The sequence below is a fragment of the Drosophila takahashii genome, chromosome 2R (genome assembly GCF_030179915.1).
Source record: "Drosophila takahashii strain IR98-3 E-12201 chromosome 2R, DtakHiC1v2, whole genome shotgun sequence".
In the NCBI taxonomy this organism is placed as follows: domain Eukaryota; kingdom Metazoa; phylum Arthropoda; class Insecta; order Diptera; family Drosophilidae; genus Drosophila; species Drosophila takahashii.
In genome coordinates this window covers 17,288,411-17,303,994 of record NC_091679.1, presented here as the reverse complement: position 1 = coordinate 17,303,994, position 15,584 = coordinate 17,288,411, and the positions used below count along the sequence as shown (strand labels likewise).

At 38.0% G+C, this 15,584-nt stretch overlaps 1 protein-coding gene across 1 annotated transcript in view; it reads left to right on the top strand.

The window, feature by feature from the left end:
• Positions 1 to 15,346, top strand: part of Ugt50B3 (UDP-glycosyltransferase family 50 member B3) — a 47,041-nt gene extending 31,695 nt beyond the window's left edge. The window contains exons 4-6 of the mRNA XM_044392761.2: positions 13,736 to 14,032; positions 14,090 to 14,877; positions 14,936 to 15,346. Coding sequence (XP_044248696.1) covers positions 13,736 to 14,032; positions 14,090 to 14,877; positions 14,936 to 15,092 — 1,242 coding nt within the window. The 3' untranslated portion in view covers positions 15,093 to 15,346. The remainder of the gene's footprint in view (positions 1 to 13,735; positions 14,033 to 14,089; positions 14,878 to 14,935) is intronic.
• The last annotated feature ends 238 nt before the right edge of the window (positions 15,347 to 15,584 follow it).

Below are 15,584 nucleotides of genomic sequence, written 5' to 3'. Positions count from 1 at the left end.
ACTTTTGGAAAAAGCCGCTACTTTAGCGGGAAAAAGCTAAAAATAGCTAAATTTCGTTAGTTTGTAAGTTCTGCACTACTAAAGGTACCGACATGTGCTATACATCGTTTAAAAGGTATTTTGAAATACTTAAACGCCTTTTTAACTTAATTTGTTTAAATACAATGGCTTACAAATTATGATTGACCAATTTAAATTTAAATGTATGTATATATTAGCTCCTATGAGAGCAAATGTAAACAAACAAAAACTTCTGATATCAAATAAAAACACCTCTTAACGAGGTAAAAAACTAGTGACGATCGCACCTTCAACATACAAAAGTTCTGATATCAACATTTGTAACGAAAAATTATTACACTCGTCATTAAATAGACTTTCTAATATTTTCTCATTCGGCACGCTGCAATAGAAAATGCCTGCGAAGGGAAAGAGACTGGAATAGTTTGCTAGGGCGGGCCGAATGAAAAAATATTAGAAAGTCTATTTAATGACGAGTGTAATAATTTTTCGTCACAAATGTTGATATCAGAACTTTTGTATGTTGAAGGTGCGATCGTCACTAGTTTTTTACCTCGTTAAGAGGTGTTTTTATTTGATTTCCCTTAGTTGTTAGGGACTTTTTTTAGTATTTCCCTTTGGTCCCTTTGCAGTTTTGCAAGGCTTTCGACAGAATAGTATTAAAAATCAGTGTAAGAAACATAGTGTTGCAAACTGCTAGAGCATACAGAGATGCCAAAGTCGAAAAACAAAGTCCCTTTTAAATGGCTCCGTTCAAATTTCACATAAAAAATGGGGTATTCCGAGCCAAAACACTTATTTCGTTAATTAGGATAAATTATCTTTCTTATAAAAGAACCATAAACCTTATCGGATAAGTTTAGAATAAGTCCCAACGAAATACTTACTTATATCTATACCGTGAAAACTCTAGGTAATTTTTACCAAATCCGAGCGGCATTTAGAACAAGGCCGGCGGATTTGCATTAATTGTCAAGGCTAGAATTTAAAAAATTTAAAAGGCCTCCCAGTTCTCAAAATAAGTATGCGAATATACATATTTGACTGTTCTGACTGTAGTGATGAGGATGATGAATAAATAAAAAATTGAAATTATAATTTAATTTTGTTTTATTTTGTTGAAAATCTCTAAAGATTATAAAATGAAACTCCGATTTTTAATGGGATACGACCACAGCCCAAACCGTAAGAGCTAGAGCAGCCAAATTTTTACAGAGTATTCCATTGGGGGCGTAGGCGCCCACTAAGGTCCGACATGTCCCCCAGTGGCCCCAAATAGCTCCAATATCCATATTCAGAGCAAAAAAGCTTTGTTTTTTAAGCTTAACGTCTAAAGTGGTTGGAATTTTGAAATTTGGATTTTGCAGAATTTTAGGTCTTGAATAGGCCTAATTAGAAATCTAAGAGAAATTTCAATAGCCCCCATAATTTGGGGGCTACATTTAAAATTAACTTTTCGATTTAAAAAATCTAAACCGCTGCTCCGATCAAGATTATTTTTGGCTCAATCGTTCTTCTATGGCCCAAATTCTTAAGTTTAATTTTTTAAGTTTTTAACATTTTTTTAAGTATTTGTTTGTGCTTGACTGAAGAGGCAAACAATGAAAAGAAGATTGGGTTGATACTGATATATGGTTTATATATTGTGCACTTAGGGGTACAAATTCAAGGTTATTTCGCGGATCAAATTCACGGTGTCTTCCTTTCTTATTCCAAGTTCTTCGTAGTGTGACCAACTCGAACCGTTCTCCTTTTTCTTAATCTCTCGGCTTTCTCGCCAGAAACTAGCGATGACAAAACTGCACACGCCGCCCGGCAATGCTCGAGGTAGCATGATATGATTCTCGTTGAGTCAGCGCTGTAGAATGCAAGCCGGGATGTAACTGAATGATTCGCCCTAATTTCCATTGAGCAGGCGGAGTCCCGTCATCCTTCAGAATCACCAGGTCATTGAGTTGCAGATTTTCTGTGACTTCACACCATTTTGGCCGTTTCTGCAAATGGGCAAGCCAATTCTGAGTCCATTTCTTCCAGAACCCATGGATCATCCTTTGCTGGTTGAGAAAGGTTTCTTTGAACTTAGTTGATGGGGCTCTACATGGCATCGCCTATTAAAAAATGTCCTGGAGTGAGGTAGCTTAGATCTTCGGGGTCTGCGGTAAGGGGGCACAGTGGCCGCGAATTCAGACATGCTTCTATGCGTATGAGTACCGTCGAAAACTCTTCATTAGTGAGGCAGGAGCTTCCAGCCATTCTAGTCAAATGGTGTTTGACTGATTTAACGTTCGCCTCCCACAGCCCTCCAAAATTCGGCGATGGGGGCGGGCTAAAGTGCCATTCAATTTGCTTGTCAACTAATCTTGCTGCGGCCGTGTTCTCGTTGTCCCGCTGCCTTGAGAGTTCATTCCGAAGTGCTTTGTCCGCGCCCACAAAATTGGTGCCATTGTCGCTATATATGTGACGACATCGTCCGCGTCGTCCTATGAACCGATCCAGTGCCCACAGAAGATGATCCGATGTGAGCCCGGTGACTACCTCCAGGTGGACAGCCTTGGACAGCCAAACAGATGAATATGGCGATATAACCCTTATACGTTGCTGTTCCTCTCAGTCGGGCAGCCTTTAGTTCAATGGCTCCGGTGTAGTCGATGCCGGTAGCCCAAAAGGGACGACATGGCGGGTTGATTCGATGAGTCGGCAAATTTCCCATGAGTTGCTTGCCAGTTGTTGGGCAAGCACGAAAATATTGCTTGCATCCTCGCATCATCCTTTTGGTAGCTACGCGTCCGTTTACAATCCAAAAGCGTAAACGTGTCTGCGCTAAGGTCAGCTGAACTCCTCCATGAAGCGTGGCATGATGTGCATCCTTAATGACAAGATCTGTGAATGAGTGCTGGTAAGATTATCGGATGTTTACGATTGAACGATAATTGCGCGTGACTTAAGCGGCCACGCACGCGAAGAACGTTATCTTCGATGAATGGGTTTAGATTTCGTAGTTTGCTTAGCTTCGGAAGTGGTTTAGAAGAACGTATTGCCTTTAGGTCCGCTGTAAACGATTCAGCTTGAACCAATCGAACTATGCCGAGGAGGGCGTCATTGAGTTCTCTTAATTTTAGATGACCATTCAGTCGATCAGCCTTGTGCCGAGAATTTATACTAAACCTGAGAATGTAGGCGGTCATGCGGATCAGACGGCTAAAGGTTGAATAGCGTTTGAGAATGCTGTCTTCCTTTACGAGCATGTGGATGTTGATCTTGTCTGTTTTGGCTTCTAAAATACTTGGGTCGACAATTGGTGGGATGGAATTGGTAGGCCAATCATTGTCGTTGAGACTCAACCAAGCTGGGCCGTTCCACCACAGGGACGATGTAGAAAGCTCCTTGGGACTTCTCCCGCGAGTGGCAAGATCGGCAGGATTTTCGTTGGTGCTCACGTGTCTTCATTGGTGTGGGTTTGAGTGTGCACGGATATATGCCACCCTGTTTGCCACAAAAGTTTTTCAACGATTTGGGTCTCCGTTTATCCAATGTAAAACGATAGTTGCATCTGTCCAGCAGAATACCGGAATGGGCTCGTCGGTCCATGTATTATTTTCCAATACCCATCGTACCAGCTTAACGGCGAGAACTGCTCCGCTTAATTCGGTTCTTGGAATGGTTAGGGGTTTCGTAGGAGAAACTTTGCTTTTGGCTGTAAGTAGGGAAACATAATGTGAATTAGTTTGCTGTACACGTAAGTAGACTGCCGCTGCGTAGGCTACGGATGAGCCGTCACAAAAGGCGTGGATTTGATAACGCTCTCCGAAGTCGGAGGAGAGTTCGGTCCAGCGTGATATAGTGATGGTTTTGATGTCATCTAAATCATTGAGAAACTGCGTCCAACGTGACGCGAGATGCGAAGGAACTGGGTCATTCCATTCCAATCCGGTGATGGTTCCATCGCACTGTGTGGTCGTTGACACCATTATTTCCTTTAATATAATTTTAGCCGATATGATAATCGGGGTAATCAGGCAGAGCTGGTCGAATAATCGTGAGATATTAGATAGGATTAGTCTTTTCGTATTGATAATCGGAGGTTTGTGAAGGATTTTGTATTTGAACACATCTAAACTTGGTATCCAGTACATTCCCAATGTCTTGACCTGGTCCTCACTGTCCTTTTGTAGCAGAGTACTGCTGCATCTGTGCTCGATGGGAATTTCTGCCAACAATGATGGACTGTTGCTCGCCCACTTCCTTAACTCCATGCATGCATTTCGAAGGGCTCCAGATACTTGCTCCATTTTGTCCTTTGCTGCCTCAACTGTATAGTCGCCGGTAAGCATGTCATCGACGTACATCTCGTGCTTCAGGACATGTCTCGCTCAGCACTCGAATCGCGGTAGACGGGGGGGATGCTGTGCCGAAAGTTACCGTTGTGAGACAATATTCGTAGATTTCGCCGTCGGCTGCCCTCCAAAGGATCCGTTGGTACTAATGGTCGTCGTGATGTACGTTTATGCATCGATACATCTTTTGGATGTCTGCTGTGAATGCGTACGGATATTTCCTCCGATTCAGAATAACTACAGCCAGGTTATTTTGCAATGCTTGTCCCACACACAGTTGTCGTTTAGTGACCGACCATTGGAAGTCTTGGCGGATGCGTCGAACACGATCCTTTGTTTGGTGGATAGGCTTTCCTCCTTTATAACCGCGTGATGTGGAAGCACACAAGAAGATAGCGATATGTTGCTGGCGCTTACTTGGGTGATCTGTCGTTCAGTACTCTTCGCTTGCGTTATTATATATTATATTCGTTAATTCCGTTTCCATAATCCATTCATCTGGTGATCGTTTAAGGCGGCGTTCCAGGTGTAGGAATCTATTTAGGGCCATCTGATGTGATCGTCCGATATAATATTTTTTCATTCGGCCCGCCCTAGCAAACTATTCCAGTCTTTTTCCCTTCGCAGGCATTTTCTATTGCAGCGTGCCGAATGAGAAAATATTAGAAAGTCTATTTAATGACGAGTGTAATAATTTTTCGTCACAAATGTTGATATCAGAACTTTTGTATGTTGAAGGTGCGATCGTCACTAGTTTTTTACCTCGTTAAGAGGTGTTTTTATTTGATATCAGAAGTTTTTGTTTGTTTACATTTGCTCTCATAGGAGCTAATATATAGATACATTTAAATTTAAATTGGTCAATCATAATTTGTAAGCCATTGTATTTAAACAAATTAAGTTAAAAAGGCGTTTAAGTATTTCAAAATACCTTTTAAACGATGTATAGCACATGTCGGTACCTTTAGTAGTGCAGAACTTACAAACTAACGAAATTTAGCTATTTTTAGCTTTTTCCCGCTAAAGTAGCGGCTTTTTCCAAAAGTCGTATAACAAAAGATTCCTATATGGAACTCTTAAGTGCAAATTTACTGATTCCATGACCCTAAAATACAGTTCGGATACTCTCCCACAAAATTCAATACTCAGGGAGCGTTAATTGTTCGAGCTGGCAAAAGTGGCTATTTTCGAATAAAAATAACTTTTAAACGTGACTTTTTACAGTAATGTGTTATATACCAAAATTTAAGGAATCTCAAGGGCTATACAGTTTAAGGTTTTAAAGAAAATCGTTAGAGCCGTTTTTGAGAAAAAAAAAAAAAAGCTAAAAAAAAAGTTTTAAAAAATTGTCTCTTGTTCATATTTTTTTAACTATTACATTTACACAAATTGCATATAGAAGGCGTTTATAGCATTTAAAAATACCTTTCAAACGAGATGCAGCACAAGCCTGTAGCTTTAGTAGTATAGAAGTTACGGCTTTCCGAATTTTAGCTACTTATAGCTGTTTTCCCGCTAAACTAGCGAGTTTTTCCAAAAATGGTAGAACAAAAGTTTTTTATATCGATGTGATGAACGTCATATCAAATTTTCAAAACTTAAAAAACATGTTTTGGACAAACTGACAAACTGACAAACTGACAAACAGAATTAAATTTTCATTTTGGGGAGACGAAGAAAATCTTATTTTGGCTATAACTTTTGAACGGAGCGTCGGATTTTGACAAATGACCCCTCATTCGACGGGTATTTTCAAAAGGAATACAACTAAAACATTGCGAGGGGGCATTTATCCCCACCGGCCCCAACAGCTCCAAATTTCGAAATTTTCACTTTTTCACTTTCACCGCTCTCTCTCCCAAGCCAATTAATTTTCTTAAAGTCTTGGTATGCAATCCTTTAAGTTTTTGCAATACCATTCGATAGGTGTATTCATTATGATCGGACCATCACAGCAGATTTTCATTTCTTCGTGTATAGAAATATAGAATATAGAAAAAAAAAAAATTGACACCATACGAAAAATGTTAAGTACCTATTTCTTAATCAGGGAGATTTACATAACCGGAAAATCAAGGTTGTCTTCGATGAGGAAGAGGGTGAATTTATTTAATTATTTAAATTAATTAAATTAATTATTTATCTTCCTAGCGCTAAAGTTAACAATTTAACTTAATAATAAAGCACTAGTCACAAAACAAAGTTTACAATCTTACAGAAAGTTTTACATAATTACTTAAACATATTTGCAAGTTTTGATTATTATCCGTAGTACAATTTTGAATTCTTATCTATAGTTAGTTCTTGGATTTATAATTAGTTGTGTGTGGTTGTGGGTGTGGGTTAGTTATTTTTTAACATTAATAATAATTCTTTCCGAAACTGTCCAGCACTTCTTGTATTCTTTAAACTGTGTGGTAAATTATTCCAAAGCTTAACAGCCCATGCACAGAAAAAAATATGACAAAATATCAAATTGATATTTGTTGGTTAATTTGATCTTTTTTAAGGATCAAGTTTCGTCATATCATTCTAACATGAAGAAATATTATTTTGATCTTATTTCATATTAATTTTTGAAAAAAAATACTGAATTCGGTATTTAAAACAAGTATATTTACAATTTATATGAAATCGTATGACTTTGATATGAAAAAATATCAAATGTCGTTTCGAATTTAGTTCGAAAGGGAGAAATAGTGTTCCACAGTTTACAACACTGTACCAATGTGAGATTGTGCAGCACTGCAAAAACAGCTGGCCCAACTTTGAGACCAAAAATATTCGAGAACAAGGTGTTTTTATTGTCAAATGAAATCAATTTATTTTTTTTATTGAGTGCTAAACATTACAAAGTTGTGGTGATTTTAACTTTGCCGTCGAGTTAGCACACAATTTAAAGACATTTCGGTTCTGAATGTGCGTGTGTGTGTGTGCCGGCCGCAGTTTTACGTTGTGTGTGTCACAGGCAAAACTAAAATAATAAAATATTGAAGATTTTGCTGGCCCACCTATACATATGTACACCGACTCAAAAAAATGTGAAATGATTAGAATTACATTGTTTTAATATAAAATAAAAATTTCTGTTTTACTGGGGGGTACTAATATACACGAAATAATATCATTTTGATGAACAAAATTGATATAAAAAATATCATTTTGATGACAAAAATTGATATAAAAAATATCATTTTGATGACCAAAAAGTTCAAATGTTATTTTAAACACTAATCTTTCTTAAGATTGAATTGATATTTAAAAATATCAACTTGATATTCTCGAAAATATCAACTTGATATTCTCGAAAATATCAACTTGATATGTTCGAAATATCAATCTTGCATTAATTAATATCGGCCCAAATTTGATATGAAATAATGTTAACTTGAGTGCAATTTCATATCAATTTTTTTTTCTGTGTGCAAAGAAGTGATTTTCACTTGAGGAAAAGTTGATTCTTGTGGGAATTATATTATTCGTTCTGGCTGATTGTGCAAAGTTGAGAAACGAAAACACGTAATTCGGTTCCTTGGTCGTGACTATTTTGTGAAGGAGAATCAGTGTCCTAAATTCAACTAATGTGGAAAAGTCTAGTCCAAAGATTTGTTTAGCATGAATTGAAATTGAATCGTGTGGTTTAATATTGAAAATAAATCTTGCTATATTGTTGTATGCTACGGTTAACTTATTCCTACTTATTGAGTCACATTTTCCAAATATTTCAATGCAGTATAATAATGAAGGAATTATAATCGACTTTGCTAATACCATTTTACTATGAGTTTGTAAAATACTCTGGATCAGTTTTAATTGACGTAGTTGACAATACGTCTTACCAACTATATAGTTAATATGATTGGACCACGAAAGAGTGCTGTTGAACACAATTCCGAGGTTGTTAGCTCGATTTACGTATTCAATCTCATCAGTATCAATCTTTAGCCTTTGCAATGGTGCGTTTATTTCTTTTTTAAAAATTATCAAACATTTGGATTTTTTTGGATTTATTTGAAGACCGTTATTCATAGCCCAATTGCTTACTTGTTTAAGTTCACTATTACTGACATCAATACATTCAGATATACGGCTATACGGACGACTCACATACATTTGCATATCGTCAGCATACATCTGGACTTCACAATTAGACAAGACATTTGGAAGATCGTTCACATATATCGAAAACAGTAATGGTCCAAGGACCGACCCTTGGGGGACACCACGCTTAGTAAATAAAAAGTCTGAGGTCTCAGACTCCGTTACAACACATTGAGATCGGCCCATTAGGTATATTCTTACCAAGCTTGTAGCTGGGTTTGAAAAATTATATAGTTTTTCTAACTTAGTACACAGAATAAAATGATCGACAGTGTCGAAAGCCTTGATATAGTCTAGCAGGGTTAGAAATGTAACTTGCCTGTCATCCATTTTCATGCGAATATCCTCTGAAATTTTTAAAATTGCTGTCATACAACTACGCGTTTTCCGAAAGCCATGTTGTCGTGTATTCAACAGTGAGTTATCGTGAAGATACAAATTAATTTGAGTGGAGACTAGGCGCTCAAATTCTTTGGATAGAAAGGAAAGTATGGATATCGGTCTATATTCACCCTTTATTTTTGGTATAGGAAGTACTTTGGCTGTCTTCCAGCATGTTGGAAATGTCGAAGATGTTATTGCTGTATTAAAAATGTGTGTTATATATGGAAGTAGCTTGGGGACAAGGATTAGTAAAAATTTTGGATGTATATTATCGAGACCCATTGCACTTGATTTTATATTTAACATGGACTGTAGGACATCACACTGACTCACACAAACAAAACTAAAGGGTGTATGACATTTGCTGGCTGAAGTCCGAGTGATAATAGTTCTGCGCAGAGACTAGTATCAGTTAAAAGGTCACTGTTGAAATCACCGGTTAATACAACATTTTTGTATGTCCATGTTAGGGCAGTCAGATTGCCAAGTAGATCTGAGTAGCTAGTAGTACGATGTGGTCTATAGGCACAGCCAATAAGAATGTTTTGAGAATTTGTTCCTCGTACTTCTACAAATAAGTATTCTATTGCACTCTCTAGCTCTTGCTGACGTATAACTTTACATTTTAATTGTTTACGGACAAAAATAGCAACACCGCCGCCATGATTTACTCTATCAGAACGAAACAGATTGTAATCAGCACAACGAAGATATGAACTACTGATATCGGACGTGAACCAAGCTTCGGAAACACAGATGACATCGACTTTTGAATTTTCGAATAGGTACTGAACTCATCGATTTTATTAGTCAGACTTTGCGCATTTATGTGACATATTTTCAGACCAGGAGTTTGTTTAAAAAGAATTCTGATCAATGCATGGCTGTTAGGGTTTTGATTAGGCTCGATTGCAGACATAAGTAAAAGAAGAATAAGTATTTTGAAGTGCTAAGACCTGGAACACACACACAGTACCACACATAATATAATAAAAATACAAATTGCAATTGAAAGTAAATATAAATATATCTAATAATACCTTAAAATGAACATATAGAACATTTAGATGAACTGCATTAACGAAATAAATTAGGTGTCGCTCCATCCTTCGTAGAGTCAGTTTCAGCAGGTGTCTCATGCCGATAAGGATTAATGTCGGTAAGGGCCTTCATGTTCCCAATGCATAGGACCTGATCACTGCCCGTCTTCTTTACGTGAACCATTGCTCGACGAGTGAAGACAGCCAATAGGACCTTCTGACGCTTCATGTGCATGGCTGCTTTAAAAATCTCATAGTTGGTTTTAGTCAGCTGTTCGTTCAGATAGATTGGAGTGGTCGAATCTATGCCAACGTAACTTAGAGAAAGTTGGCTTTTCGTTTCACGCCGTAGTGCACCCACGGTACGCATTAGGTTAACCTTGTCCTCAAGTCTATCAAACTTGATCATTATAATTGGGTCAACTATAGAACCACCGTTCCTAGAGGGTTTCATCCGGAATATATCTCGAATTCTTGGGGTGGGGGTAACTTTAAGGTTAAAGCAAAGGGTGTGAAACAATGCCCTCACATCTTCGCCTTGATTAAATGGTACCCCATGAAGGCGGAGTTCACAAGCTACCCTTTCATTTTGCTGCAGCTCAGATGCCGACCTTAGGCGATTGACTTGGTCTCGCAAGCCCCGGATTTCGGCAACCTCACTCTCCAAACGCTCAACTCTCTTCAAGATTTCCGACATATCACTGTTAATAGCGTCCAGCGTAACAGTAATTTTGGTCGTAATGCGATTCTCCAGTTCAGCCATATGGTTTTTAAAGAAATCAGTTTGCTCAGCAAACTTCTGGCTTATTTTTTCCCAAAGCCCATCTGTTGGAGAACTTAACTCAGTGGAAGTTTTTTCCCTGGTTCTTTTTGCTGGCGGTTGTGGCATGTTTAGGCAGTTAGAATTTAAAATGGTTTGGCGAAAAATAAGCTAGCTGCTACAGCACGAACTCTTTTAGCAGTCACACTTCTGCGGTGGTGTGATCGTGCCGTGTGAATGGTGACAACAGCTGACCTGGTCCACCTCTAGTTTTTGGCTTACTTTTGACACGCTTTCTGGCTCAAGAGAGTTTTCCGCCTTTTTGCCGTTTTTCACCGTGTTTGCGACGATTTGAGTGGTCTTCGGAATATGAGTAGTTTTTGCGAAGCGAAGAAAATAGTTTTGTTTTACCACAATCAGCAACGATACGGGAGAACCATCAGAATGTGCAGACGACTTAGGCTCCGGGACGATTTGTTGAAGCTTATTGTTGGTCGTAACAGTAGCGGGAACTCAGAAAAAACGAGTCAACACGGAGCTTGAGGTGTAGCACGTCTTTCCCTTTTACTTGTTTCTGTTGTTGTTGTATTGTATTTTGTAAAGTGAGGTAATTTTTCAGTCACGTTTATATTTTGTTTAGTGTAATTTTTCGGAATATATTTAAATCAAATAAAAACAACCATCAACATACAAAAGTTCTGATATCAACATTTGTGACGAAAAATTATTACACTCGTCATTAAATAGACTTTCACATTCGGCCCGCCCTAGCAAACTATTCCAGCCTTTTTCCCTTCACAGGCATTTTCTATTGCAGCGTGCCGAATGAGAAAATATTAGAAAGTCTATTTAATGACGAGTGTAATAATTTTTCGTCACAAATGTTGATATCAGAACTTTTCTATGTTGATGGTGCGTTCGTCACTAGTTTTTTACCTCGTTAAGAGGTGTTTTTATTTGATATCAGAAGTTTTTATTTGTTTACTTTTGCTCTCATAAGTGCTAATATAAACATTTAAATTTAAATTGGTCATAAATCATAATTTTTAAACTATTGTATTTTAACGAATTAATTTAAAAAGGCGTTGAAGTATTTTAAAATACCTTTTAAACGAGGTATAGCACATGTCTGTACCTTTAGTAGTGTAGAACTTACTAACGAAATGTAGCTATTTTTAGCTTTTTCCCGCTAAAGTAGCGGCTTTTTCCAAAAGTCGTAGAACAAAAGATTCTTATATGGAACTCTTAAGTGCAAATTTACTGATTCCATGACCCTAAAATACAGTTCGGATACCCTCACACAAAATTCAATACTCAGGGAGCGTTAGTAGTTCGAGCTGGCAAAAGTGGCTATTTTCGTATAAAAATAACTTTTAAACGTGACTTTTTACAGTAATGTGTTATATACCAAAATTTAAGTAATCTCAAGGGCTATACAGTTTAAAGTTTTAAAGAAAATCGTTAGAGCCGTTTTTGAGAAAAATAAAAAAAAGCTAAAAAAAAAGTTTTAAAAAATTGTCTTTTGTTCATATTTTTTTAACTATTACTTTAACACAAATTACATTTAAGAGGCGTATATAGCATTTAAAAATACCTTTCAAACGAGATGCAGCACAAGTCTGTAGCTTTAGTAGTATAGAAGTTACGGCTTTCCGAATTTTAGCTATTTATAGCTGTTTTCCCGCTAAACTAGCGAGTTTTTCCAAAAGTGGTAGAACAAAAGTTTTTTATATCGATGTGATGAACGTCATATCAAATTTTCAAAACTTAAAAAACATGTTTTGGACAAACTGACAAACTGACAAACAGAATTAAATTTTCATTTTGGGAAGAAGAAGAAAATCTTATTTTGGCTATAACTTTTGAACGGAGCGTCGGATTTTGACAAATGACCCCTCATTCGACGGGTATTTTCAAAAGGAATACAACTAAAACATTGCGAGGGGGAATTTATCCCCACCGGCCCCAACAGCTCCAAATTTCGAAATTTTCACTTTTTCACTTTCACCGCTCTCTCTCCCAAGCCAATTGATTTTCTTAAAGTCTTGGTATGCAATCCTGTTAGTTTTCGCAATACCTTTCGATAGGTGTATCATTCAGTATGATCGGACCATCACAGTAGATTTTCATTTTTTCGTGTATATATAGTAGTCGCCTTCGCACACTCTCCTGGTGCGCTTCGTCACTACATGGACTGCCGTCCATAGTGATGTCGACATTATATTCCTTTTAGGCATACAAAAGTAAAACAAGAGATAACGCTATGGTCGGGTACCCCGACTAAAGGGAGTGCGAGGGAGATGGAGATTTTCTTAAAGTCTTGGTATGCCATCCTGTTAGTTTTCGCAATACCTTTCGATAGGTGTATCATTCAGTATGATCGGACCATCACAGTAGATTTTCATTTTTTCGTGTATATATAGTAGTCGCCTTCGCACACTCTCCTGGTGCGCTTCGTCACTACATGGACTGCCGTCCATAGTGATGTCGACATTATATTCCTTTTAGGCATACAAAAGTAAAACAAGAGATAACGCTATGGTCGGGTACCCCGACTAAAGGGAGTGCGAGGGAGATGGAGATATAAAACTTTGATTGCGTATAACTTTTGAACAAATGGTCCGATTTGAAAAATTTCTTCTTCATTTTAATAGGTATTGATAAAAAAAATTCTGCATTTTTACTTTTCCAAATCTCAAAATGCGCGGGCACCAGACACCTTTTAAAATTGTTTTAAGCGATTGTGGGCGTTAGGGGGGGCATGGCCATCGGGTGAAACAAACTTGCCCTGCGTAGGAAGCCCAAGAATAAGTGTGGGTAATCCCAACTTTCTACGTTTTTTTGCCAGTGTAGTTTCCGAGATCTCAGCGTTCATAGAGACGGACGGACAGACAGACGGACAGACAGACGGTCAAACAGACGGACAGACAGATGGACAGACAGACGGACAGACAGACGGTCAGACAGACGGACAGACAAACATGGCCAAATCGACTCGGCTAGTGATCCAGTTACATACTTTTGCACGAATACAATATACCCTTAAATACTCATTTGACGATTATACGTAAATATAAATTATCTTCTTTTAACAGTCATGTGACGCCATGCTTGGAGACGAAGAGACAAAGGAGCTGTCAAGCCGGAGCTTTGACTTGGTCATAATAGACGGAGCATTCCCAGAGTGCTTTCTGGGATTAATATACCAGTTTAAGGTTCCCTTTATGTACATAAACACTGTTGGCTTTTACACAGGCAGTATCTCGACTGCGGGAAATCCCGTTAGCTACGCTATAACCCCAAACTTTTATTCTCGATTTACTGATACAATGAGTATCTATGAACGGGCAGTTAACACAGCCATGCAGATCGGACAAACACTTTTGCACATGGTAAGTGGTTCGAGGGCTTGTAGCCTTAAATTTACAACGTTTTTATTTTAATTGCAGTATGTTATACATCGGACACATCTTGTGCTGCGAGAGCACCTGGGTGCCGATATACCACATCCTTACGAGATGTCCCGCAATGTGAGCTTTATTTTGCAGAACGGGCACGCAGTTCTTTCTTATCCTAGGGCCTTTAATCCGAATATAGCAGAGGTGGCTTGTATTCACTGTAAACCACCTAAAAAACTTCCCAGGAACCTTGAGGAGTTCATCGGCGCTTCTGGAGTCTCAGGATTTATTTATGTTTCTATGGGCTCTTCCGTAAAAGCTGCAAATATGCCAGAAGCGCTGCGCCAAATTCTTGTGAAAACCTTTGCACGCCTGCCATATCATGTGTTGTGGAAGTATGAAGGTAGTTCCGCAGACATAAAAGACCTTACTTCAAATGTAAAACTTTCACGATGGCTACCGCAACAAGACATTTTGGGCCATCCCAAGCTAAGAGCATTTGTAACCCACGGAGGCTTGCTAAGCATGTTTGAGACGGTATTTCACGGAGTGCCCGTCGTTACAATGCCGGTATTCTGCGATCACGATGTTAACTCAGCTAAGGCTGAGGTGGATGGATATGCCGTTAAGCTAGATCTTCAGACGCTGTCGACCAATCAGCTACACAAGACTATTATGAAAGTTATTCACGATCCTCGCTATAGAAACGCAGCCCGATACCGCCAGAAGCTATTGCTTGATCAACGCTCAACAGCCCTAGACACTGCTGTATATTGGACGGAGTATGTGCTGCGTCACAATGGCGCTTATCATCTACAGACACCCTCACGTAATATGACGTGAGTTTATTCAGAATTCTTAAGTATACCAATATTTATAATTTTTCTCTTTACGCAGTTGGTGGCAATATTATTTACTCGATGTAGTTGCGGTTTATTTAATTTTACTTTACGGCCTGATTTTATTACTAAAGCGTATGGATTTCTTGTCTGAGATGGGACGGAGCCTTCAATTTCTGACGCCTGTAGAAAAAATAAAGTCGAAGAGACTTTAAACTGACCAGCAAAATCACTTTTTCACTAAGAAAATTAAATGTTTAAATGTTATTAAGTTTTTACATTTATATATTACGAAACCACATAGGGGATGCCCCTTATAGTTTATATTTAAAAACACAAAAAAAATCGGTAAGGTTTGTCCTTTGGTTATGCCAAAAAATGTTGGTATCGTAAAGTTCTGATACAATGGCATTGCAATTGAATTAAAAGTTTCTAAAATGGAAATAAAGACCAAATATTTAATATTAAACATAGAGAATTATCAGTGCTAAATAAGTTTTGGTTAAAAGAATTCTTTTAATTTTATATCGTTTTGAAGTTACAGTTAAGAAATGAGGAAGAACCTGAACATTAAAACGCATTTGCCTCGAAACCACGTTTTTTCAACTGGCGATATCTTAAGAACGTCTTGACCGATCGTGTATGTGCTTTAATAAATATGTTCAGCAAGTGTACACTTAAGCAAACGTAATTTGGCCACAGGTTTT